Raw genomic sequence first — 26,770 nt, 5'->3', positions numbered from 1 at the left:
AGCCGGTGATAAAGAGAGTTCGTACAATGTTTTGTTAAACAGCTCCATAGTATAATGAACCAAAAGCTAAAATCAACTTCTAATCTAATTAGTTTAATATTTACATTTTTTTCTTTTGGGAGGGCAAAAGGTTAATCAGATCACAGGCTAGGCTCTTTCTAACACAATAGCAGGTATCCATGGCGTTAAATATTCTGGCCACTAAGTTTATCGTCTTTGCTGATCTTTGCTGATGTCCCTCTGCCTCAATCACTCCACTTGATGGAATCCTACATTATTTTTTTAGCCACTTTAACATTGGGTTTGTCAATCTTTAGCTCGTTAGGTCCTTCTAGTCATATCACCATGTGCGTTCCTGACCGTTGACCAGTAATTTCTTGGATTTGTTTTGGTAAAATAGTAAATTTATTGGGTTGGGCTCCTATGAGAGAGATGCAACAGGATTCAACTCCCATATAATAATATTTCTTAGTTGGCATTTCACATATGTATGAGAGGATTGGTGCAGTACACATGGTCAGTATTGTTCACAGTGGGGTTGTAGCATGAAGCACTGGTTTTATTGTCCCATGCAAGGTGTTAACTGTGAAGTGAAAAGTTTGTGATAGTATGCTTGGATCCAAAGTTTCCCCTTCAATCATTTCATGGTGAACGTGCTACATCTCATTTGCTCCTTCAATCTTTTGTTCAACATGGTCCCCGCGAGACAAGGGCTAAAACAAAATTTATGCTAGAGAACACCTGTGATTTTTATTGAGTCGCATCAATCATCGTTTGGCATATCAAATATGAAACGGGCAGCAGATATGTGAGGGAGGTGATTACTTGGTTTTTTTGGGTAAGTAGGTGGTTGGTTCATAAGATAGGACTTGCAAGCGTTGAAGTTGTTAGAACATCTATCTCTCTCTCTCTCTCTCTGTGTGTGTATGTGTGATTCTAAACATCCCATGGCATTTGATTTTTTTTTTTCCCCGTGTGTTGTAATGTTGATAGTTGGATCTTATCCATTGAGGTCATTTTGCTTATTATATGCCTTTTTCTAAAATTTACTGAAATAGCTAAAAAATGCTATCTATGTGGTAAACCAAGGAGTAACGACGATAAAGTTGTTGGACCTACTTCACCAAAAAAAGGGCCAGTCTTGGCTAATAGGATCCCTTGCTCTATTATGATCACACTTTATAAAATTGTTTGATTATTTCTGTAGAAATATTCTTCAAGAGTCAAGCCTAAGTGTCCGCCCAAGCCCCAACCCTCATTCCATAGGAAAATCCCAACCAACGCTATTAGGCCTGCATCCTTTGTCAGTAGGAAGATAAAAGTACTTAGGAAGACCTTTTTCCCCTCACATTTGGGCCGGAGGGTGTTGGGTTGATATAGGCCATGCCCAAATGAGCTGTCCAATTTCTGAGTCTCGTAGGAAGTTTAGTGCAGTAGTACCGGATTATCCAAACATATCCTTAAAAAAAAAAGAAAAAGAATCAAAAGACCATAAAAGGCGTCGAATGAACTAACCTCGCTCAAGATGAGTTGTTTTAGCTCAAATATCTCATTAAGCTGTTAAGGGTTATAGCCGTGGGCGACTAAGAACAGAACTTTAGAGTTTTGCTTCAAAAAATATTTTAATTTTTTTATTATTTATATATTTTTAACTGTTGAATTAAATAGATTATTCGATTTCAATTGATTATTGTATTTATGTACATGACTAATACAATAAATATTTAAAAAATTAAAAATATTTTAATATTAAATTAATAAAAAATTTTATAATTAAATTACTTTTTTTTAAAAAAATTCTTTTTCAATCAACAAAGATGAAGGAGCCATGGGTGGTGAGGGGCAGCATGGATCGAGAGTGAGGGGTGTGACCGCAGGCAGGTGGGGGCGGACAACTTGCACGGGGTGGACGAATCGGATGCCGGGGGAAAGATGGGAGGGGGGAATGTGGGCATGCATGGGGGTTCGCTGCAAGGGGAGTTGGACCGAGGGTGGAGGACTGACGGGTGCCGGAGACGGGGGAGACCATGGGTGAATATGGGGCACTCAAAAGTCATCGATGGAGGAAGATGGAGGAAAGCGAACAGGAGGTCAGGGGGAGGAGCCACAGGTGGAGAACCGCTCAGAGCAACTACGGTGGGAAAAGAAGTGGGCGTAGAGAAGTAAAAAGAGACGGACCGGCGAAAGATTCGCAAGAAAAAAAAATAAAAATATATTATTTTTTAAAAAAATAAAAAAATATATAAAATAATAATATATAATATTTATTATATTTTTATTATAAAATATTATAAAAAAAATGATAGCAAAACTGCAGGATTTTATTATGCTGCATTGCTATCATATAAAAAGATCAACAAATAGTATACAAAATATTCTTTACTCCTGCTAAAATAATATTCTCTATCTATATGATCGAAACATTATTTTTATAACTTAAAAATTAGTTTTCGTTGTCCTAGTTGCCACAATAATTGTTACTCCTTATTATGCTAAAATTGTCCACTGAAACGACCATTTATTATCCAACCAAAAGGACGATAGAAGTAAATGATAGCTATATATGTTATCTAACCGGATCCAAAACTAACCTAAGCCGGCCACAACGAAAGGAATGACCGGACAATAATGACCCCTTGGAGAAAGATGATGGAAGGACGATAATTAAAGCGGCGACTCTCTGTCTCTCTCTCTCTCTCACACATTACTTTGTCTCTTTCGTCGGCTTGTCCCGGGACATGCTTGTCTTTCTCATCTATTGCCAAAATAGCAATTAGATTTGTTTCAAAAAAAATCTAATTTTGATCATTTCTTTCGCCTACGGCTAGATCCGGAAATCGGTTTGATTCGCCGAATCACGTTTTAAGTCTCACCGACACACCGAAGTATCGCTTTTGGTTGGGCTGGGGTTCGCCGCTCCTCTTTGCGCTTGCCACTCTGATCACACTCTCTTGTCCGCCGATTGTTATAGATAAGAAGAGGAGGCGGGCCTTTTCGTTCCGGTCGCCGGCCCGGCGCAGGGGCATGTACTTTACTACGAAGAAGAAGTAAGGAGAAGGGGGGAGGGAGGAAGGGATAAGATAAATGGGGGAAGGAGGAGGGGGGCGGGAGGGGGACTGGGAGTGCGTCGGGTGCGGGAACCGCAACTACGCGTTCCGATCGCTGTGTAATCGGTGCAAGCAGCACCGCATCCTGGTCGACACCAAGACCCCCGTCGACTCCAAGTGGTTCCCCCGCGTCGGCGACTGGATCTGCACCGGTACAGAAACATCCTTCCTCTCTTTCGTGTTCTCCTTCTTTTCTTCTCGGATCGTCGATTTCTTCTTTTCATATATTCGTGGAACACCGCCTGCCATAAATTGAATCAAACATTAGAGTTGATGGTTGTCTGCACAACCATAGACTACGTATGAAAGCAGTCACTAAACATCATGATGAACGCATCTATATATGTAAACCTTAAAAGTAACCCTGTTTTGTCTTTTATATTCCCTATAATCGTTTCTTAGAAGCCATTCCATTCTTTCATAAATACATCTCTGTCAATATATTGCAGATAGGCCGATGAGATGTGGCATGTCGTGATTATTACGTACAGTTTCCGGTTTGTGATTATTTTCTCGTAAACTGCTTTTATATGCATGAATTTTTTGTTTTGAGATCATCTGTTTTGGTAAAATAGAGGAGCGCAAGGTGACTTTCTGGTCCTTTTGCTTAGTATCGTTCATATAGATTGGAGACTGAACTACAAAGGAAAGGTTGATGGGAAAAAGAAAACAGAAAGGTGATTTTTGATGCTTGCACCAGGGCTGGCCTTGGTAACATACTTTGACGAGTTGTTTCATAGGATTGATGATAATTTACTTCGTACATTTTGTTCTTATCATGGTTTGCCATGCCAGACTGTACCACCCCATACCAGGTGCACTGTACCAATACAGGTAACGAACCGATTCTCGTTAAGAGGGAGCACACCTGGTGTTGGTACCGCAAACTAATGCATGCTAACACTGTACTAGCATGGTATTGGTAAAGGTACCGTAACTAGTGATGCAAATTGTGGTTCCTATAAGTTTGTTGCTTATTGAAATGGCTTAGCTAACAAATTTGTGAGCAGTCTGTAGGGTGTTGTTATTGCTTTCATGCACTATTCATATTATTTATCTGAGATTAGAAAATTACAATCATTGGTGTTGAGTGGGCATGTGTATTTTCTTGTGTGTGTTTGGGTCTGGAATTGCCGTTGGTGTGCGTATATTTGGATGTGTTGTCCTCGCTGGCTGCACTGTTGGTTGGCGTGTGTGGCAAATGGATCAATAGGTTGCAGTAACAATAATTATGCATCCAGAGAGAAGTGCAAAAAGTGTGGCCAACCAAAGGAGAAAGCAGCAATGCCTGGAGCATCCCTGCCAACTTATGCTCATTATTTTGGTAGGGTCCAGGGACTACCTGGATTAAAGATGAACTTCGGCATAGCAGGCAATTCAGCTCTTCAGCACTCTCTTCTGCTAAGTTCTAATTGGTTATTTGGTGGGACTGATGGATATGGCCTTTACTCATCTCCCACTGGCCCCTTAAGTGGTGGTAGTAGTGGTGTTGGATTCTCATATGTTGGCAACACAAGTCAAGTTTCAAGGGTTCTAAAAGGCTGGCACAATGGTGATTGGATATGTCACTGCAGCTTCCATAACTATGCATCACGTTCTCAGGTAACTTTTTTTGGATCCATAACTCATCTACAATTTGTAATATTGACATTTCCAACACTTTGTCCTTGCTTTAACTAGCCTTTCAATAGCATTATGTGTAGCTATGTTGTTGAGATCTTTGGGGTTGCAGCCTCTAAATATGAGAAGCATTTGATCTCTTTCATAGAGATTTCTTTGACGTATTAATTCTGGCACCGATACCTTTGAGAAGCAAATAGTTTCTTAATCAACTATTATATTAAGCTTTCCCTGCCATTCAAATAAGGTTCAGCTTTATATCTCAAACCCTATAAAATAACTGATTTCATTTCTTATGAGAACTTGAATTAATGGAACGAGGGAGATAAATTTTTCAGCTTAACAATCGTCGACTAAAAACTGCATACCCACTGAATTCAGTTTTATTCTGTTTGTGATTGGTTATATATTTGGAGTTCAGAATATCCTTTGTGACTCCCAAACAAGCAAAGTATGATCACCATCCATATTTGGCTTTTCAAACTCAGGACATGCACACAAGACCTTCACACACATGCATGCTCCAGTATGTTAGCTGATCAATGGTATCCAAGTCTCGTTCTCTTTACTTATAGAGCGGTATCTAACATCAAGTTACTAATTGAAGAAATTAGATTACTAGATATTTGAAACAGAAAATGGACAAAATCTTTTCCATGTAGTACTCTTCTGTTATTCTCTTTAAACTAAACCAAAATAAGTTTGCTTCTCTCCAAAAAAAACACCTGCTATCTGATACGTTCAAGGATAATCGTGATGCATTCAGTATATTTGCAAATTAAAATAATTTTCTTACCCAGTTCATCAGGAGTTTTATTTCCATGTGAATGGTGAACCCTGATCCAGAAAATTTTTCCTAATTGTTTGCAGTGCCAAGAATGCAATGCACCTATACCACCTGGTGCATCCACTTCAGCAATGAATTCAGCACTTACAGATATTTTTCCAAGTAATGCAAATTCTTTTCCTTCAACTTCTCAGAGATCAGTTTTCAATTACATTATATTTGTAAAGTTAATGAGGTTGTATTCTAGTTCCCGTTCTTAAGGAATTGTTGATACATGTTGCTGCATATCATATTACATGTAACTATGTGAAGGTTATCTCAACCTTGAGGCATATACTCTGTCATTGGTTTTTTGTTGTTAATATGCCCTTGAAATGATGTGCTGCCTATGTTCTTGCCATCCTTGCGAACAAATTTGTCTTTTTTTTTTTTCACAAATCATCCATATTTGGAATTTGGTACAAAAACCTGATCCCAGATTGATGAGATAGATTAGTTTTTGATGTTATTTATGCACTATTTTTCACCAGCATTCATTTTGAACTTGATTAAGTTCTGTGAAGTTGAACATTTAATCATGGTTTATAATTCTAGAGTTTTCTAAGAGTGTTAGGATCACTTTTGGCACTTTTTATTGATTAGGACACCCATAGTTTAATGTTGCCAGAATTGCTTTTAAATTCATTTGCTTTTACAAGTTTTAGTTTATAATATTATGTAAAACAGTAATATTCTATCATCTTTCATTTGGTATTTTAGTCTTCAGCACAGATGGAAACATGAACATCTGAACAAATATGATAGCATTGTGCATCTGCATGTGGTTTTATTATTTTTCACTTGGTATTGTTAAATATAATCATCAGGTTGTTGGACATATCTCAGTTTACAATGGATATTCAGCCGCTGCATAATGGGAGCTATTGTCATTAATCATTTTTATATTTACATTTTCATTCTATGATCCTTTATTATTTATTCAATGGAAAGGCACCTTATAACAAAGAGATAGTGAAACTGATCGATCTCTTTTATTTCAGCTTTGGGTACCAAAAGATTGGCACCAGAAGAGTTTTTCGGTGAGTGGGACAACAAGAGGGTAAATGCAGGGGATATAAATCTCCAATTTTTGGTATGACCGGACTCTGTATGTATTTATTGCAATCTTATCATGGAAACAATTTAACAAATCCATTCATTTTGACTTAGCCATCCAGGACAAATGGGCAGCAACACTTGTTTCAGGGTTTTGAGCAACTAGCAGGATCTAGTAATGACCAGAGACCTGGAACATACTCTAAATATGCAGATGGGAACTCGGTGACAGTACCTTCTGTGCATGAAAACAGGAAAACCTCACAGATGGCAGCAATGCCTGCACTTATAGGGAAAGGGTAATGGCTTTTGTTCTGATACTTACATTCAATTGCTTTAATTGGGGTCTTTTTGTACCTACAGTCTATGGGTCTAAAATAATGTATTTCTCTGATTTCAAAATTATATATATTTTTGACTCATGGAAACATTAAAGATTTGAATAGAAAAGAGATATCTTATTTTGTTAATATGTTGGTTTTTTTTTTTTTTTTTCAAAATACTATGATATCACATCTTTTTTTTTGTGTTGATAATCTTATATGTTATCATGATACAAAAGTGAAAATTTGGAATATATAATATTTATATTACTTATCAATTTTCTATTCTTTTCATATATCTATTTGCTGACTCTTATAATTTTTATAATCTCAAATTTGTTTCTGTTGAAGACCCTAAAATATAGAATCTCCTGAGATCTTCCTCTGCTCATAGAAAACTAAGTTATCCAATTTCAGCAAATTGCATCAGCAATCTTAGGTAACAACCTCTGTGTTTGCGATTTTTTTTTTTTTGATTTTTTAAATTTTTTTTAATGGAGTGGCTTACAAAGGAAAGCACTCAAGAGTACGCACCAGGTCAAAGACAATAAATACCAGAAAGATTCAATTCTATCTGAGCTATTAAGTTCTGTGCTTCTTAACAGGGCAAAACAATGGCGGGATGGGGACTGGATGTGCGCTAAGTGCAACAATCATAACTTTGCATCTCGAACAAATTGCAATAGGTACTTTTGCTATATTTTATAAGTATTTGTTTAGATTTATAAGCATATTATTTTTGTATAGTTGCAATTGTTTTGCACTTCTGTGGCAATATTTTGATCATGTCTTATAGATAATATGCTTCATACACTCTGCGATAGAATTACTTAAATCAGCTATTTGAATATTTGTCTGGTAAATAAAAATCAGCAGTTAGGCAGTCTATCTCTTTGTGAGTTTGAATAATCATAATCAACTCCATCTCTACGTGTCAGTCTGAAGGCATTTGCATCAAGAATAATCATAGCCAACTAGCCTAGGTCTCCAGATTTTTGGCTGATTTGCAGTCTTTCACAATATGATCCTTCCTAGATTTATGTAGTTTAGTTGAAGTCAAGTTTGAAATTCTTTTTTACAAATTTATTCACACAGATCAAAACCATTTTCAGTAACAGTGCCTTTTTTGTTGGTGCACATGTATTATGTCCACTGCATCCTTTAGATTTATCTTTTGTTGGTTTAACTCTTGAGATTACCTTGCATAATTTAAGTCTAATGATTTGAATGTTCTATCCGAGGTGTCCCAATGACCTTGGTTTATCATGCCTTCTTCCAACCCTTTGGCCCTTTATGGTTAATCTGTGTTACTCAGACCTATCGGTTTAGCTACCTGCACCCAACATCTAGGCATGGGTACTGGCATGAAACTATGATACAGATCCATATGAAGAAATTCTTAGATATTGGAAGGGTCCAACACCTGCATTTGCAACAGACACACATGTTTAATTCCATGTAACTTATTTCTCTTTTCTTCCCTTTCATCAATGGATTTTAGTGAAATATTTTTGCTGCTGCTAGAAAAGAAATTATTTGTCGCAGCTACCACTCAAGTGTTGGTCATCAGCCCTTGGGAGTCTACTGACTACAACAAGGCAAAGTTTTTTGTCCTAGTCTGGATGTTATCTAGTCATATTGGAAAAATGATTCTTCTATGTTGACATTCTTAATAAATTTAGGTTTTGTACTACTTTTCTTTTTACTAGGTCCATGAACTTCTCTTATTCAAGGTTTAGTTAGTTTCTAGAAGAGAGAAGTGGTGAGGACGTCCCTTTTAAGGTGGCAGACACCACTAGGTTGAGATTATTCTTTTTAACATATATAGCATTATGGGCAGTGCAAGATATATGAAATCATAAATCTAATCCTACCACCGGTAGTGGCTTTCAACTGCATGAATAAGATATGATACTTATCTTCACCTTCAATCTGCCCCCATTTTTTTTTGCTGAAGAAAATAGTGCTTCTTGGGCAAATTGAAATATAACCCAGCCGTTGAACGGCTCCATTTGGAGGAGGTTTTGTGTGTCCATTTGCAACATCTTTTGTTTAAAACTAATTGGTTTTACTTCTGCCATCATTCCCAAAATAAAAAGGGCCTTATTGGGGAGTGTCACTGAAACACATATGTAATGTACAAGCAAAAGGACACATGCAGTGGACTGATCTCTTCTTCTGGAAATCATGTCACAGATTGATGATCATCTGGTTTTTTTCCTGCAATACAGATTAGATTAGTCATCTTACATGTATCACAAAATGCTTGTTTCTTCTTGTGAACAGTAAAATTAAACATTTAATGCATCATTCTCTGTAGTTGCTTTTTTTTTTTTTGGATTCTACTTTACCCCTCGTTACTTCCTCCTATAGCTCAAGGTGCAGTGCATTCATTTAATCTGATGATTAGTTGACCATCATTATCACTACTTTGGCTGCATTGACCTTTTTTAAAGTTTGATGGTTGAAGTTGTAAATATCTCCTGTTGCAGGTGCAAAACTCAGAAAGAAGCTGCGGCTGAACCTGTGTGTGTTCCATAGCTGATATGTGCCTCAGTATGGGATTTGTCTAGGTTCAGGTGGCTTTAGGTTTTGATGTTCGAAGTCAAAGCAGAGCAGAAGTTTTTGCCCATTGGTGGCTGGCATATCTTGGATTTGTTGTTGGATGATGGGCCGAACAGGCTAGCTCTCAAATTACTTTGGTTGGTCATGCTCAATAAAAATTTCAACTAATGCATCTAGTTTCACATCTTTGCTGCTACCGTACTTGGTAAGTAGGGCAACTGTATCTTATTTGATTTTGATCACCAAACTATTAAATTGTATCTAATCTTTGAATTTTAATGTCAGTAAGTGAATTAGGACATGACAACCTATGCAGGCATGATTATTATAAAAATGATTTGTTTAGGATTATTAGAAGAAGGCCATCGTATTGTGAAATCGTGGATTAGCCATGCATCACATAAACAAATAAAAGTAAAAATCCATAACAAGAAGATGAGAAGAAGAATTTCGATCAATTTCCTTTTATTTTCAAAATAAGATTCTCGATCAATTTTACTATTAACTTCTCATAAATTTATACATAACAAAACTTTTCCTTACATCCATTCTCAAGAATACTGCTAGCTTGACAAGAAGGTGTGAAGAAGAATCATAATTGGTTTCCTTTTGTTTTCAAAATAAGATTCTTGATCAACTTTAGTATAAACTCCTCATAAACTTATACATAATAAAGCTTTTTAATGCATTCACTCTCAAGAATAAGGAGGCTGGCTTATGCTAATGATTCCTTGACGATGATGATCATCTTCAAAAGGTGCAGACAACGGTTGTGGCATCGCCAATCAGATTCTTATGAGGATCCTCCGACAGATAGGACATGAACAACGACGTGGAACAAGAAACCACTTATAGATGCAGATGGGGTGGAACAGATGATGGCATGCGGTGATCCTGACCTCCTCTCCAACCTTGAGCTCTTCCAAACATATCGAACAACCTTTTCCAGCGTCCCCTGGCTTAACGAACAGCCGCTTGGTGAACGAACCAATACGGGCTAAGCCTATAAATCTTGCAGCCATGACGTGTAGAGATGGAAAGAGAGAGAGAGAGAGAGGGAGAGAGAGACGGTGATATATTGATGGACAGTGGCAAAGATGAAGGGCGTATTGTTTCATAACGCTTGGTATGCTTTATATCCCAAGCCGAGCGCGACACTTCTCTCCCTTTTTATTTTTTATTTTTATTTTTGGAAGAACCGTGAGGGGTTATAACTTCTAACCCAAACACTATTCCGATTACCGTACATCCGCCTCCCTTTACCGGGGCTGAAGCTGAGGCCCGAAAGAAAAGGGGTTTTCGGCCTGCGGAACAAGGTAACTCGCGAAAGAAAAGGGCATCACGCTTTGGTTGGCTTGGCATGAACTGAGCACGTAAGAGAAGCCGTCTCCTGGATAAATTCTTTCTGAGAAGAATAGTTTATTATAATAAAATAAAATAGTTAATTCTACACTCGCTCAAAACATGCTATCGTTGAAGACAGAGGAGCAAGCCTAGTTCTGCCATAGTTTGTGGTATAGCTTTGGCTGATTGAAATATTAGTAATTGGAAATGCACCCATGCGTGATTCCAGTAGAACCAAAATCTTGTCAGAATCAGGTTGTGGGACAATTTGCAGATTATTCAAAGGCAAAATATCATTTAGAAGTCGATGCTAATTAATATTTATTTCAAGGATTGTTAATGGTTCAAGATCTACGACTCTATCAAATGAATATTAGCAGATAATCCAGCTTTAGCAAGCTCATGTCCAAATAAAAAGAATGTTTTCACATTTTGTATGATCTAAACAACATTACAGTTTCAATGTTACAATTACAAGCCCGGAGTTGCAGCTTCACACCAAGGGAATTGAACGAAGTAACTGATTGTTAAGCTAGCTTTAAATGATACCAAGAAAAGAAATATTTCTTGCATAATTTCAAAAGGAATCACATGCCTGAATATCTCAGCAGATAATAATCTCTTGTATTTTGTTTTTTACGAACTAAAAACACCATGGCCTCATTCTACGAAAGAAAGAGAGAGAGAAAGAAAGAACAGCTATGCTGAGAGTTAGGTCGATTTACTTGATCACTTGATACCATAGAATTCCAACATCTCTTCCTCTACTGGATGAGTTTCACCTACTACAATAAGGCAGTGAAGTGGCGGACCAAAATCAACACCAAGTAAATCTTTCATGGAACCAGCAACTATCATCTGATCCTCATTCCCCAGCCGAGCAACCCCGATGCATTTTGACTCTTCACTATAAGCTGTCAGCCAGTCAAAATACAGGTAAAAAATAATCATCACAATGCAATTTCACCCCACTACGCAAGAAGTACAATACAATGAAGATTATATGAATTTTTTGATGGACCAAAAAGGAAAAAGAAAAGGCAATGGAACTATGAAGATATCAATTTTGAGATTCAAGGTTCTGCTCGTTAACCAGGTATATGATGTTTTATCCATGCCAGCTGAAACAACTAAATCACTGAAACACATGAAGATCCAAGACTCAGAATACAGGACCAGCAAAGTCATTTTAAAGATGGAGTAGAAAGATTTAATTTCTGACTGTCCCTGACGATTACAGATATGAACTTATACATCATTCAACAATCAAATTAGTAAAATTTACATCCACGAGCAACATATCTTTCACAACCAAGCTAGATCCTTATATCATGGAGAATAAACCAGCGGTAACACATGAAGTGTGCAAGCACAGATGTGCAACACATAGCATGAGATTTTCCTAGAGGCAAAAATACATGGAAGATCCAAGGGAGCCAACAGGAAATCTCATAATTTCAATATTCGACAAGAGAATGCCAGCAAATTCTGATATACTAATATTCCTTGTATCAATCTGCTGGTGAGGTCTATGTCAGCACTACAACTTCATATCTATAAAGAACAAAAAGCCAAAATGCAAATAATAATTTGATATGTATTTAATCACAATAACTTGACTACGATGTCACCGCTACATTATGTAATGATTAATCACAATAACTTGACATGCATCTTCCAAATGTGCCAAATTTAGACTTTCAATTCCATTTACAAACTTTTTTTCCTGAAAGGTTTAGTTGAGTTTGCCAATACAAGGAAATAATAGGTAGACCACAATGTAAATATCGTACAATGATGGAGGCAGGTTAACAGCATACCAGATTCTCTGCGCATTTCCTCAACCTCCAATAGCTGATTTATGGCAGTGTGGATTGTCATGTATTTTGGTGGTTCGTAACACTTCCTTCCTCTGGAAATTCAAGAGCCGAGGCATTCAGAGAGTTGGTATTACATCTTGGGAAAAACACATGCATATGCAAATATATCATGTGCTTGTGTATGGATATACATGTTTATTCATGCACCTGCATGTGTGTGAAAGGAGGGGGGGCGGGGGTAGCATTTTTTTTAAAGGCTTGCAAGCATATAATCATTTAAAAGCCACTTAATCATTTCTTAAGAATTAATCATTTCTTAAGAATTATTATCTTTATATAAAAAAGATTCTTCAGGTGCATATGCATTGCTAAAAAAAGGAGAAAACAAAAAATATATAGATGAAGAAGAATGAAAAATCAAAAATAAAATAAATATTTGTCACTAAACCTGCATAAGGACTCCAAGGAAGGTTCCTTTACACGTATATCTGCACACATGAAATACATTCCATTAAATAATCAGATATAAATGATTTGTTCAAAAATCAGATGGTACAGGCATTTCAAATTAAGCCACACTTCTTGAATCATTCCAAGAATGCTCCGATCTTGTAGCTAGATTCAAGTCAAAGAGAAAGGGAAGAAGAAGAAAAGGAAAGAGAAGTGGACTTCCAAGTTCCAAATTCTGACATTCACTCTTTTGTGTGTTCTTTCTTGCCACATCAATTATTGATGAATTCACATGCAGTGTCTCTGATGTGGATAAATGATGCAGGACAACCTAAATTTGATTCGCAAACTAAGAATAGGATCATGAAGTTTCAGATTCCTGGGTTCTGCAACCCGATAATAAATTCCAGCAAAATAAATTTAACTATGGAACAGTTGCATGCAAGGATGATATAGATTTAAGAATCATCACCAAAAGGGCCCGTTAAAATTGCAAATACTTGAAACACAGGTGACTCTATTGAAATATATGAAATGTCCATATGCCACAATGTACATGTATTCTGCTAATTTCATCATTAGGTCTATCAAGAGAATAAGCAGTAAGTTATGAAACAGATATAGCCTCGTAAGTCATATGACCATTTCTATGCATGGACCAAGATGCTGCTTGGCATGTGCAATACAGCATGATATATACTGTCTTAGTGCCGTACTGGCATGCAGCACTAGCACAGCACAAGCTGCATGCTGAAACTTGGAACGGGCCTAGAAGCGTCCACAACAACACAACATTACACTAAGCTCTAGTGTGTTCAAGCAAACAGCAGTGCCAATGCATGCCAAGCATTAGTACATCATGACAAAGCACGCACTGTACCAGTGTTGGGCTGGCACATGATACCTGCATCCTTTTGTTTATGAATTGGGGGAGAGAGGCAACAAACTAGACAAGCTGGAAATGAGGAATACCTCCACATTTCCAAGGAGTACAATTAATATGAGAAGCAGGAAGATCTCAAACATAATCCCCAAACTAGATGGAGGTAATCAGATTCTGAAGTTCTAAACTTCCTTTTTAAATAATAGGAGCACAAAAGCTAACCTAGCATGCAATTACAAAACTTTGTTTATTACCATTATACAACTAAATACCTTCAACCCGCATCAAAAAAAGCTGCTGAACTAGTAAAAACAGCAATTCATGTAACGATTTCATTTTTAAATTTCGTCTCAGCTCACATTGTCAGGATAATGTATAAACTAAAGGCTTAAGAAATGTTAAATTAAACAATGTTATTTGCAGTTGACTGGATCCAGCCTCGGTTAGAGTTTCTAACCAGAAATCACTATGAAATAGAACCACTTAAGTTAAATTCATCGCTTTTCACCACTTACTTTCTTAAATAATAATGAAACTATAAAATTTTTGCAGATCTCAATTCTCAGAAAATTCTGTCTACTGCTTGAAGATGGACCCCTTTCTGTAGTTCCTAACACTGAAACTGACCCTCCTCAAAGAAGAAACATGCACACAAGAAAGCTAAAAACAAAGGTATGGCTGGACCTAACCTCCATTTTTTGTTTGCAGCATGGAAGAAAGTTTTCCAGGGGTGTGAGGTTACTTCATGGGATCTCACTCCTCAAAACAAAGTATTTAGAAAAGGAAAAGAAAATAGAGAAAGAAAAAAATCTCCTTCTCCTAAACAATAAAGGTGCTGTGCATTTTGGATCTCCCAAGTCCCTAGTACCATAAAGGTTCCTTTTCCCCTCTTGATTCCAGGCACCATCAGAAACCCTTCCACTAAATTACCCACAACAGAATAATAACTAGGCTCCTCCAAGTTCGATCTAGAGGCTTGCAAAGTATTAAACAGGTCCATCTGCTCTCCCTTAAGCTCGTCCATCCAATGGGTGGTGCTTCCCCCATGTAATTTTTTACCATCATCCATAAGTCAAGATACAGATTACTGTGACCAGAACCAACAAATCTTCATTGAAAGACTTGTATGTCTACTGATAATCTCCACAATTTTGTTTTCTCATTATCTTATGTCTTGACCAAAAAGTGAATGTTAACAACCTCCAATCACTCATCTAGGAAAAATGACTTCAATTGATTAGTTGAACAAATCAAGACATGTGGATTATTAGTCAAATTATCAGGATATAACTACAGTAAATTATATGATAATCAAGATTTTCACTCAAGGGGAACTCACCTCAACCAAGCCTTAATCCAAAACTACTTGAAATCGGTAAACCTTTTGCCCTAGGGGAAAAAATAATATTATTGTTCTCAAGTATTTAAAAAACATCTGATAGGCATATTGTCTACTATACATTGGACTTGCTCAATAGCATGACAACATACAGCAGGTTGTTTACATTGCAGAGTTTTATCCACTGAGAATATAAATGATGACTGCCACTAACCTTAATCATTATAAATTGATTACTGAGAGGCATGTGCCTCCATCAGCATTTATTGACTTTTATTTAATACAACTTGACTGACTGCCCCAGAAGGGGCATATTTGGGGTATTAAGAGTGATGAGTAAACATGTTTCTGCTGCTCGTGGAATTAACTTTGATACATTGTATATAACTGATATATATGTTGCACTCAGTGAATAGAATGGAAACATGTTATTAGCAGTGCAAAGCTTTTTCAACTGGCTATAGAGCTGTTGTAACCAAAAAAAGATGGCGATAGCTGATGCTGTATAACTGTATATAAATTTCTATACATCGGGCACATTCCAAAGAATTTTAGATTACAAGAAAGATTAGAGGTATCAGGTACCAACCTAACAGGCAAAGTGTATGCAATCCAAGCTGTTGATTTCTTTGGATCTTTTGATAGAAACTGTCTGGTCTCCATGTCTCCGTAAAAAAAGGTATAGAAACTGTCTCGCCATAGCGGTAAAGTTGCAAGCCACAAACTCCAACAGCATTCATAACAGAGGCATTGTGTATCACCTTGACTTTAATCCCTAGTTTCCTTGCCCGGACAACAAGATCAGTATGTGTTGTTGCTCTGCAAGTAATGTTCGAAAGTGGACATAACAAAAAACTAAAGTTAATCATATCATTAAAGAAAAAAACCAAAACATAGACATTTAATAAACCAAACTACATTGTATTCTGTGGATATTCGATAGCACAGCATGGGTGTCAATACGATGGAACAAAATACTACCTGAGATTGGCTAACAAACACAAGTACTTATGTTGTTAAATAATTAATTGAAGCAGCACATTATTCAATTTCACTATAGGCAAAACTACAATTTTATCGAGGAAACTATTAAAAACCTTGAAATCTCATATTAGAGGCATATCTAAATTTTTTAAGGATGGAGGAAACAAGATAAAAAGTGTAGTAACATACACAAAAGCACATCAAACATGGATACTGACATCGGTTATGTACCTCCAAAGGGTGGACAGTTAAAAAAGGGTGGTTCGGTGCATGATGCTCCAGCCATTGCAGGGCCTAGGAGAGTCAGATGTAGCAGCCTTAGCTCGCATTGCAGGGTGAATGCATATGCTACCAAGTTTTGGTGCTTCCCCTGCATATACTAAAAATATCCTGCTTTCATGCTTCCCCTGAATTTTCATATTCAGGACTAAGATTATGCAAATGTCTTGAATATTTTTCTTATTATTTTGATTAATAAAGCTATCCGAGGACCTTAGCACATTTTCTACCAAAGGTTACTTGTTGTAATGGTCGACATTGCTTAAATACCTGGCCGTCTGTCAAGATCGTTTTTTGCAGATCCTGTTAGTCGAATTTCCATGTCTCTCTGACTATCTTTTGCACATGTGCAGGATAGCTGCCCATGGCCAAAGACCCATTTGATAAGAGTAACAACAGTCTTTGGGACTACAATTATAAATTTATAATGATATAAAAACTAATAAATCGAGTCAAGAGAAAAATGTATTCAATGAGTTTTTATATTTCAATTTTACTAAATGACATCTTCTTAAAGTAACCAGTCCCTCAAAATCTTTCATATTTTTCTAGGATAAGGTAAGCAACCTCTAAACATAGAACACTACTACTTTTGCACTCCCGATTTTATAGTATATGAATGTTGTAATTTATCATTTGATGTCCTTGTTCCTTCATTTTTTGAGAGTCTCTGAGGCGAGGTGAATAGTAAAATAGCAATTTTTCCTTTCCAAACCTCACCTATAGCCTCAGAGTTTTAGATTTGCATGAAGGCTAGATAAATGACCGAACCCTAGTTACCCACTTACTTGATAAATTTAATCAACACATGAACAAAAAAAAAAAAAAAAAATCTTCATCACATATTTACATGTAGTACGCTCTTCAATAACAATTTAAAATTCTAAACGAACCAGGCTCTGAAACAATAATTCGGTGGACACTAGTTCCAACGACAGGATTTTCAACAAGTTTGTGTAAGTCATACTCGCACTCATATTAGTCTTGTAGTATCCTTAAGGGAGGAAATTGCCCCATATCACTTCACTAATTTCATGCCCGACCTTGGAAATGACTCATGGTCATAATCACCACTAACGATCTTGTTCTGCTTCCATTGTGGCATTCTTCGACGCAACAGCTAATATACATTCAAGCTATAATGTAAAACTTCACAATATGAAGAAAATAGACACACTATCACATACAAAAAGCTCCATTTCTATTAAAAAAAAGGGAAAGAAAAAGAATGGAAAGCAAAGGAAAATTAACCATACCCAAAAGGATCTCCCACAACAAGGAAAGCAACATCAGATTCCGAAGCTTCCGACAGCATGACATCCGCCCGCTCTTCGACCATCTCCCGATCAGCGACCGTGATCTCCTTTCCATATAGTTTCTCCTAAAATGCACGCCAAATTTAATCGAATAAAATACTCCATTCAAATCCGGTATGAAGAGAAGAGAGAGCGAGGAGGCGAGAAAGGAGGTAGCGTACCAATCGGGAGAGGCCATCAGAAGAGATGCCAAAGCAGAGGAGAGAGGTGTAAGCCTCGACGTAGACCTTGTGGCAGCTGCGGACGGCGTCGAGGCCTCGGAGGGTGATGTCCCTCTCGTCCCCCAGCCCCAACCCCACGATATATAGCATCCTCCTCTTGCTCTCCTCCGCGGAATGAGAGGAGAAGACCGTGGCCGCGATGGCGGAGGCGAAGTCTTTTTGATCCTTTTCGACGGAAGTGGCGCCGGCCAGACCTAGACCAGGCACTGGTTAAGTACTATGGTTCCGGTCCACAGAGACCGGAACTGCCCCGAGGTGGAGGCCGCCTTGACGTTCCTTCTTACTTAGTTATTTATTTTTTTATTTATTTATATTCATGCAGCGGCCACATCATTTAAAATGATCAGAGAGCAGCCTAAAATATTAAAATATAAAATATTTTATAAAACCGATAAAATGTTCTCATTTTAATATTAAATAAAATTTTTAAAATATTTCATTATAAATGATACAATTTAATCTTTCGTTTCTTAATAGATATATCCAACGATGGAGCGTGAGAAGGACGAAAAAAGATTACTGTCTATTCAAAAAATTTTAAAATATTTATTATTTATATATTTATATATATAATGACTTTCTTAATATTTTAATCTTATACTAGTTACGAGTCCATCAATTTAAAAAAAATATCATATAATTAATTTATATATTATTTTTTATTAAAAATAATAATTTTTTTAAAGAAAAAATAATTATTTATTTATTTTTAAATATTTAATATGGAAGAGATTATTTATTACTGTCTATTCAAAAAATTTTAAAATATTTATTATCTATATATTTATATATATAATGACTTTCTTAATATTTTAATCTTATACTAGTTACGAGTCCATCAATTTAAAAAAAACATCATATAATTAATTTATATATTATTTTTTATTAAAAATAATAATTTTTTTAAAGAAAAAATAATTATTTATTTATTTTTTAATATTTAATATGGAAGAGATTATTAAGATTTTTACACAATCAAAATAATTCTGTAGATGGTATATGATAATTTTTTTTATTTATCTTTATTTATACATAAAATTAAATATTTATTAATATTTTTATAATATTTTGATTATATATATTTTTATTTTTATTATTTATTATAAAATATTTTATTAAAAAAATTATTAATAAATTATTATTTTATTTTTTCAATATTTGATATCAGAGTTCGTTATTGGACATAGAGATAAAGAGCAATTCAGATGTCAGAAGAGTGGATGAACTTCTAGCTGCCTTTTGTTATCATGAATCATCTAATGACAGTGGTAGAATTAAAAAAATATTTTTATTTATTATTTCTATCAAATAGATAATATTTATTTAGATAGTATAAAATTTGATTTTTAAAATTGAAGGCTTGAAAAAATAAGAGCTCTCAACCATGAATAACCTGGCATCCAAACTTTGGATGATAAATCTTGTATCATTTTTTTTTTTTTATTTTTGATACTGTCGTTAAAATTTATTTTGATAAATTCTGCAAGAGGGGCGCTCAGAAAATAAAAATAACCTTCTAAGTGAGTTGTAGGATAGCAAGAAAGTTTCAGTGAACGAAGGCACAGGCAAGCAGCGTCAAAGAGACTGTGCTCAGCAGTTGACCGCTTATTAAGCTCCCGAGGACACTGTGGCGTGGGCAATAACGCAATGCCCCCAACAGGGGCCCGCAAAATAAGAGGCGGGCGAGGACACGGGTGCGCCTCATCCTAAACGTGCGGCTCGGATACGTCTCTCGGGTCCGAAAGCTCGCTCTCTACGGAAAGGGGAACCTAAAAAAAAGGGGAGCGAGAGAGGAAACGAAAGCGGAAAAAGAAAAAGGAAAAGCAATCTGCCACGCTCTCCGGAGGCATGGCCATGGCGCCTTGGGTTCCCAGCCTGCGCTCCTCCTTCCTCCTCTCCTCTCCCCACCCGAAGCTCTTCCACTCTTTCAAACCCCCCATCACCGTAAAACGCCAGTCCGTCGCCTCCTATCCCCGCATCAAAGCCCTCGAGCTCGACCAGAACACGGTACTCTCTATCCCCTACTCCTTGCCACTATTGGTAATTAACAGGCTGGGTCTCAATCTTTCCCTTTTTTTCTCCTTTAGCTCGTAGCCATCTCCGTTGGGCTCGTCAGCGTCGCGGTGGGCATCGGCATCCCTGTGTTCTACGAGACTCAGATAGATAATGCTGTTAGTTTCTTCGAGTTTGTTTTTCCCTTAAATATTTGATTGTTACTGACAAAAATAAATGAAATAATTCAAGGGTTTTGGGGTTTGATGGTAGGAGGCTTTATCTTGCAGGCTAAGCGGGATAATACACAGCCTTGCTTCCCATGTAATGGTTCTGGTGCTCGTAAGGCCTCATCTACCCCCAGTTTTTTCTAGAGCTAGTAGTCCTGGTATCATATTTTTCTATCAGTGTAGTTAATGGCCGAGTTGACTCTTTTTTGCATTCCTGTTTTGGTAAAGCTTTTCCACTTGATACTTTTTAACCGATGAGATATTATATGATTAATTTAAGTTTTCAGTAATTATTCGGTCCGGTTCTACTTGGATAAGAAGAAGAAATTCGTATGAATTTTTTCTTGCATTTGTTTTGATAATTCAAAGTCCGATCAGGACAGCATACCTGAAAGTATGATAGAGAGACATCCTCATTAAGATTCGTTTGGTTACTTTGGTAATCTAAATATGTCCTTTAAAAGGATAGAAATATTTAAGAGATGTTTCTGACGGAAAACATGCATAGTGGATGAATTAAGGGAGTGCTGCTGGACAGTTGTGCAATCATCTAAAACGGGATTCCAAAGGATATAAAATAGAGAATTTATGAGATTACCTTTTATTCGTAGACCAACATGTTAAGCATTGAGATCGGATTCATAACGTAGCACTATACATATCATGAGTTTATAAGAAGTGAGAGTGTACGGGACTTTAGGTACATCTTTTGTAAAACTATATAACATAGTCGTACGAGAGCATATTGAAGAAGACTTGGAGTATACACAATAAACTTTTCATCATCATTGGTCTGCAGGGTAGGCTAGAACTGACCTTACCATCATTGGTGGGAAGCGAATGCAAGGGTTGAAAATAGTAAGGGAAGCTTGGAGAAGATGTGAACAGAGCACTTAGAAATAAAAAGATGATGCTTTGTGCTTTAGAAGACATGATCTTAGATAGGAAATAATGGTGAATGAGGATACATGCAACCAATGTAGTCAGGTATTGAAAGGATCTCGTGTGTTTTTCATGTTATATTAATTTAATCCTGAAAAAAAATAACTGCAGTGGAGCAGGAACTGAGCCGCTATGTTCTTTATGCATAGAACCTAGTACATGTCTAGCATAGTAGATCAACATGGTTGGCAAGTGTGCATATGATATTAAGCAGTTTGATTCGCTTTGACATGATGATGCCCATAGTCATGTGCAGTTTGGAAGATTTTATTAGAGGTGAATGCATATGCTAGGTTTTTAAGCACTACATGATTTTATAGAGGCACAACAAACTATTTAATGAGCAAAACTGATAAATCCATTAGTGCTTACTTTTAGCTGCTAGATATCCACTAAAAGTGAGTTACAAACAGAAAATTAAGAATCACTAAAAGGGTGGCTCTGTTGAATGCTGAGTTCTCATCATATCCTCTGTCTTGTAGCTCTGTAATGTGGTTCTAGGAAAGAGCTGGCACTAGTTAGCCTTTGCAAATATCTGATAGCTGCCAAAAATAATGTCGGCATGAATCTTTTAGTGTTCATAGAGATGAAACTAATGTTTTTGTCTGTGACAGCCAACTAGTAGATGCTTTAATCTGTTCTCTACCACTTTGTTTTAGGTTTTGTTCATATAGTCATTGTTTTCATCCTTTATAATGGACTCTGAAATCAGAGGTAAATTTTCCAATGATAGAGGATAATTACAAATATAAAACAAGTGTCCTCTACCAGAAGTAACTGGATAATCAGAATTCGTCATCTATGAACTTTCATAAAACCATATGTACTAAGAGGTGTTTTTCGGCACTAAAATACCTTAAAGTATCATAGGTGGTTGAGATATGTGGTTTGGAATATGTGATAGGTATCCTATAATGAATTCCAAAATCGCTATGTGGGTATCAAAATATACCAATTGCCTTATAAACAAGAATTTGTGGCACCAATTTCACTATTTGAAACTCTAAAACAAAGCAGCCAGATAGGGGGTAACCAAAAAGTTATGTTACATAACATCAGAAATACATTTAACGGTCTTCAGCAATGCAAGCAAGAATTTCACACTGAATATGCTAGTTGAACATGCTGACATCAATTTGCAAAAACAAGTCTATTGTCTGTCATGATTCATTCCTGATCAAACATTTTCCCATCAAAATCAGGTTCTAACAATGACAATCACATTTTGAAGGCTCAACTAACTGATAGGTATTCTGGTTTCACATGGAAGGCATTGAAAATGTCACATCTGCCAGGTGCCAATAAATGTGTAAATGTTTTGCCAGTACAATATGGAGTAATGTTGCTGTTTATTAATTAGATAGTGTAATAACTATTGATTGTTATACTGGAAGAGATTATTGCAACTTTGGCAAGATATCTTTATTGCTGTTACACACACAAATCGACATATTTAAAAGAGGTGTAAGCTTTTTATCAACATAACAATTTTTTCCTTTATATATTGAGTGGCTGAGTTTGTATATTTTCTCAAAATGGATGTCAGCATACGATCATCTGAGAAGTTTATTTTTCCAAGTGTAAGCGGATGACAATTTTAAATGGAAATGTTTGATTTCCAGAACAATGCAGGTTTTGCACTGGAACGGGTAGTGTGACTGTAGTTCTTGGGGGAGGCGAAACTGAAGTCTCACGATGCATCAATTGTGAAGGTGCTGGCACGTTAACATGCACCACATGCCAAGGCACTGGAATCCAACCACGATATCTGGATCGCAGGTAAAACATCATCCAAAATTCAGTTGAAGTCATCTTCCATATGAAATATTCCATTGTCCACATAAAAGTTTGTGCAGACTGATCGAATAAATGGATTCGGTTAACGCATTCTTCATGACATAAAACTGTATTTACATCCAGAAGAGATGCTGTAAAAACTGGGATAACTCTGCATGCCCTAGAAATTAGTAGTTTTGATTTGATTTTGTATAGCAACAAGAATCATTTAAGGATCTTGAAAGATATTCATGACATAGGATGCTGACATTCATTTTATGATAGCATATGCTTTGAGTAAGATTATTCCACGTAATAGATAACCATCATTATCCTAAAAATCGATGAAATGCTGAAACTATCACCTCCAAGTTTGTATGCCTAATCAGTTTCCGGAAATAAGATGTTTCCCTTTCCCCTATGAAACATCATCTGCTTCTTAAATAATTTTACGAAGATATGGATGAAGACATACCTTTCATTGAGGGTCACTACATAGCAAGGCCTAAGACATCGACTTTGAACATAATCTGATATTTCACACTACCTTAGTTGTCAGATTAAACAAACATAGGAATTGCATTTTCGTCTCATTGAATCTTTAGTACAATTTTGTTTATATATCTATCTATAATTGTTACTAAAGTCCATCCAATCAATACTAAACTAGTATTTCTTTTCAAATACATTTATATATGATGTTTTTCTGTTTTGTTAATAATTAAGTTTTTTAAAAAAATTTAAGCTATTGAAAAGTAGGAAAAACCTATCGCACAGTTATAAAATGTTGGATATTAAAATGCTGCACCTTGATAGGAAATCCAAATAATTGCAAAGAATTATATGATAGGTTGCCATCTAGGTTAATGAAGAGTTAGAAGTGTACATATGCATTCCTTACGATAATAATTTTAATATATTGCACTATCTTATTTATTAGAATTGATTTCACCATTATATTTTATCAGTAGGATCGTGGTCGTATATTTTGGTAGAGGCATACCTATAGATATTGTTTATCTGCTTTCATCCATCATAATTATAAGTGAAGGCAATTAAGTATTAGATTAATTTTGTTATGTAGTAGATCTAGTTAGACCTATGATTTATGCAACATGTGTGTGTGTGTGTGTTTATTTTGTTGATGATGATAATAGTTTTTTTCTTTCTTTTTGTCCATGAAATAGGGAGTTTAAGGATGATGATTGAAGCCTTTATTGGGTAGTTGCAAGATGTGGCAATGCAAGCACCATTACAAACTTGTAAAGCACGCGGGATCCCTATTTACGCTAGGAACATCTTTTGGGATAGTTTCTTTCATTCATTTTTGGAAGATATGGTAATTCCAAGATCATATATTTAATGTTTTTGTATTATGGTTGCTATCTCTCTTGCTGTAGCCACAGACATTAGGAGTCCATTCCCTGGAAATCCGACCTTTTTCCTACTAGCTATTGTTCTACCTGCATGTGCATGTGATCCAATAAAGATAGTCACTCATGAATTTCTGATGTTATCGGATCATCAAATTTTAAGGCATCAGACTGCTCTCAGTTCCAATGCTCCCACGCAGCAAGGAGTTGGTCAGCATGTGGTAGAGCACAAAATGACTATCTCTAAGTTGTTCCGTCAAAAATTTTCTGTGAAGCACACTTGCTCAGTCCAGTTTTACAATCTGTCCAAATAACTGTCATTAGTTGTTATAATTGAAAATAATGAGAAATAGCAGCAAACTCTCTCTTATTGACACCTCTCATAAGCTTTTACTTCATTTGATAAACAGTGAAAAGACCTACTATTTTCTTATTGCACAACAGCTGTTATGGTGGGGAAAATGGCCTATGTCAAAATTCATCACTCTTATATGTGCACAAGAGATTTCTGGATCATTTGATAAGCAGTGCAAGGCCCTATTATTTTCCTATTGCACAACAGCTGTTGTGGTGGGGAAATGGCCTTTGTCAAAAATCATCACTTTTACGTGTGCCCAAGAGAACTCTGGAATGCAATGACTGCTATCGTAAACCACTGTTCAAAAGAGGAGAAAATGCAAGGAATTTACATAACATTCTTTGCAATTCTATTCTCCTCCAAACAACTTTGATACGAATCTAAATTCTTTGCCTGTCCCTTTTTTTTTTTCAGTTTTTAAGAAAAGAGAAACCTTTGCCTGTTTTCATATGAGCATTTATTTGGTAATGAAAACTAAAAGAAAAACTGGCGGTTGGTCTTGCATTAGACTCCATGCATTTGTATGTAACATTATCGATGTCTTTCTTCTTAACCACGTGGTAGAAAGAGGTCCCAACTAATTTTTCAATTTATATTATTTATTTATTTGTGTAGCTCTTACTCGAATCAGGTGTTGGTGAATTGAAGCTTCTCAGGTTGAGGGAGGTTGGTGTTAACCCTTTGTTGCTTTTCCCAGTTGTGAGAGAGGAAACAACTGCCTATCCGTCCACACAGCATTGACCACCAAACAATTGCTCGTTGCTTATTATCCAACCTACCTGGCCCGCACCATCTTAAAAACTGTTTCACACGGACAGGGTTGTATCTTTTGCCAGAAAAAACGATTCCACTTCTTCTGCTCGAAGCCATGATTTGCATCGTGCAATGGCTACTTCGACATTTATGTAGATGGATGGTAGAAAAAGTTAGAAATATTTGAATATTTATTTGGATCTCCATCCAATGATCGATATCGTGAAAAAAAAATAATTATTTTTTTATGTGAAAGATGCAGTTTGGACCCTCCCACATAAATGCATTTGGGATTTAGATTACATCTTTCACACAAAAATTGATTGATCTTCTTTCACAAACTTAATCATCATATTTTTGCATGATTTTTAAATTATGACATCAGTTTTGATCAATTTTATGAATGAAAAGAAATATTTCATCGCGCTATGAAATCCATGCAAAATGTAATATAATTGTTGAGCAAGATTAATCGATACGATCTGAATCCATGCACTCTTTTACTGCGAACGCCACTCTCTATACCCATTATCGAACTAATGATTAAAAAGAATTAATGGTGTTCACTAAAAAAATTAATGACGGTAAAGTCAAGAATATCTGATTATCTATATGTGCGGTCCAACGTGTCCGTATGATTTTATCTCTTAAGGTTGTATTATTTGAATCAAAAAAAATTTATGAAGAAATAAAAAAATTTAAAATTTTATAATATAAGATGATCTGACTGAATAATTAATGTGAAATTAAAATTTCGCTCTCTCCGCAGCAATAATCTATGCCACGACGTATCGCACCAAGCCCTCCTGTAAACCCAAACTCGTAAATGCCGGCGAGGAGGAGGTATGTTACCTGACCGCGAGATACGCCTACGGAATACCAAAGAAAAAGAAACGGAGAGAAAGAGAGAGGGAGAGAGAGGGCCAAAGGGGCCAAGATGGTCTGTAACAGAAAAAAGAAGGGGGGCAAGACGGTGAGGGAAGGCAGAGGAGGATGGACGCTGTCTTGTCCAAGAAATAGGTACTTTTACCGATTCGAAGGCCTCGAATTTCTTTGTGCCAATTGCTTCTCCGTTCTTCCTACTGGAAATAGGAATTAAATTAGGGTTAATGCTAGGTTTAGGTTTGGGGTTTGTGAATAGTCTTGGCCAGTTCTTGCTGTTTACGGTGTTTCTCCAAAGATGAACATGTCGAGTTATTTATCATAGAATTGG

The 26,770-nt window shown here is 36.3% G+C and overlaps 3 protein-coding genes and 1 pseudogene across 7 annotated transcripts; 3 read left to right on the top strand and 1 right to left on the bottom strand.

The window, feature by feature from the left end:
* Positions 1–2,859: 2,859 nt before the first annotated feature.
* On the top strand, positions 2,860–9,679 carry LOC140857094 (uncharacterized). 2 transcript variants are annotated; one of them, XM_073255398.1, is made up of 8 exons: positions 3,120–3,259; positions 3,557–3,604; positions 4,349–4,709; positions 5,598–5,676; positions 6,555–6,646; positions 6,724–6,908; positions 7,538–7,618; positions 9,425–9,679. In XM_073255398.1, exons 2-8 carry the CDS (start codon positions 3,570–3,572, stop codon positions 9,471–9,473), a joined length of 882 nt encoding a protein of 293 aa, XP_073111499.1. In that variant the 5' UTR covers positions 3,120–3,259; positions 3,557–3,569; the 3' UTR covers positions 9,474–9,679. The 2 variants fall into 2 exon arrangements, with proteins under 2 accessions (XP_073111498.1, XP_073111499.1); XM_073255397.1 differs by lacking the exon at positions 3,557–3,604 and having other exon boundaries at positions 2,860–3,259; positions 4,321–4,709.
* A 1,669-nt stretch (positions 9,680–11,348) lies between these two features.
* Positions 11,349–18,390, bottom strand: LOC140857093 (probable diphthine methyl ester synthase). Of its 2 annotated transcripts, none has more exons than XM_073255395.1 (6): positions 18,074–18,390; positions 17,853–17,977; positions 15,923–16,152; positions 13,110–13,149; positions 12,662–12,753; positions 11,349–11,755 (listed from the first exon to the last, which is right to left on the bottom strand). In XM_073255395.1, the coding sequence occupies exons 1-6, from the start codon at positions 18,221–18,223 to the stop codon at positions 11,571–11,573; spliced, it is 822 nt and encodes a 273-aa protein (XP_073111496.1). In that variant the 5' UTR covers positions 18,224–18,390; the 3' UTR covers positions 11,349–11,570. The 2 variants fall into 2 exon arrangements, with proteins under 2 accessions (XP_073111496.1, XP_073111497.1); XM_073255396.1 differs by having other exon boundaries at positions 11,349–11,748.
* A 1,496-nt stretch (positions 18,391–19,886) lies between these two features.
* Positions 19,887–24,584, top strand: LOC105044159 (protein SPA, chloroplastic). 3 transcript variants are annotated; one of them, XR_012140588.1, is made up of 6 exons: positions 19,887–20,140; positions 20,221–20,304; positions 20,416–20,467; positions 22,500–22,606; positions 22,920–23,076; positions 24,261–24,584. XR_012140588.1 is itself a non-coding variant. In XM_073255394.1 (6 exons), exons 1-6 carry the CDS (start codon positions 19,982–19,984, stop codon positions 24,280–24,282), a joined length of 567 nt encoding a protein of 188 aa, XP_073111495.1. In that variant the 5' UTR covers positions 19,888–19,981; the 3' UTR covers positions 24,283–24,584. The 3 variants fall into 3 exon arrangements, 2 of the variants coding, with proteins under 2 accessions (XP_073111495.1, XP_010920267.2); XM_073255394.1 differs by having other exon boundaries at positions 19,888–20,140; positions 22,500–22,592; XM_010921965.4 differs by lacking the exon at positions 22,500–22,606 and having other exon boundaries at positions 19,903–20,140.
* The window catches only part of LOC105044160 (uncharacterized), an 11,163-nt pseudogene continuing 8,666 nt past the window's right edge, over positions 24,274–26,770 (top strand).

Source organism: Elaeis guineensis, chromosome 4, assembly GCF_000442705.2.
Source record: "Elaeis guineensis isolate ETL-2024a chromosome 4, EG11, whole genome shotgun sequence".
Lineage (NCBI taxonomy): Eukaryota > Viridiplantae > Streptophyta > Magnoliopsida > Arecales > Arecaceae > Elaeis > Elaeis guineensis.
The sequence above is the reverse complement of the archived record's forward strand: the minus strand, read 5'-3'. Positions and strand labels throughout refer to the sequence as shown.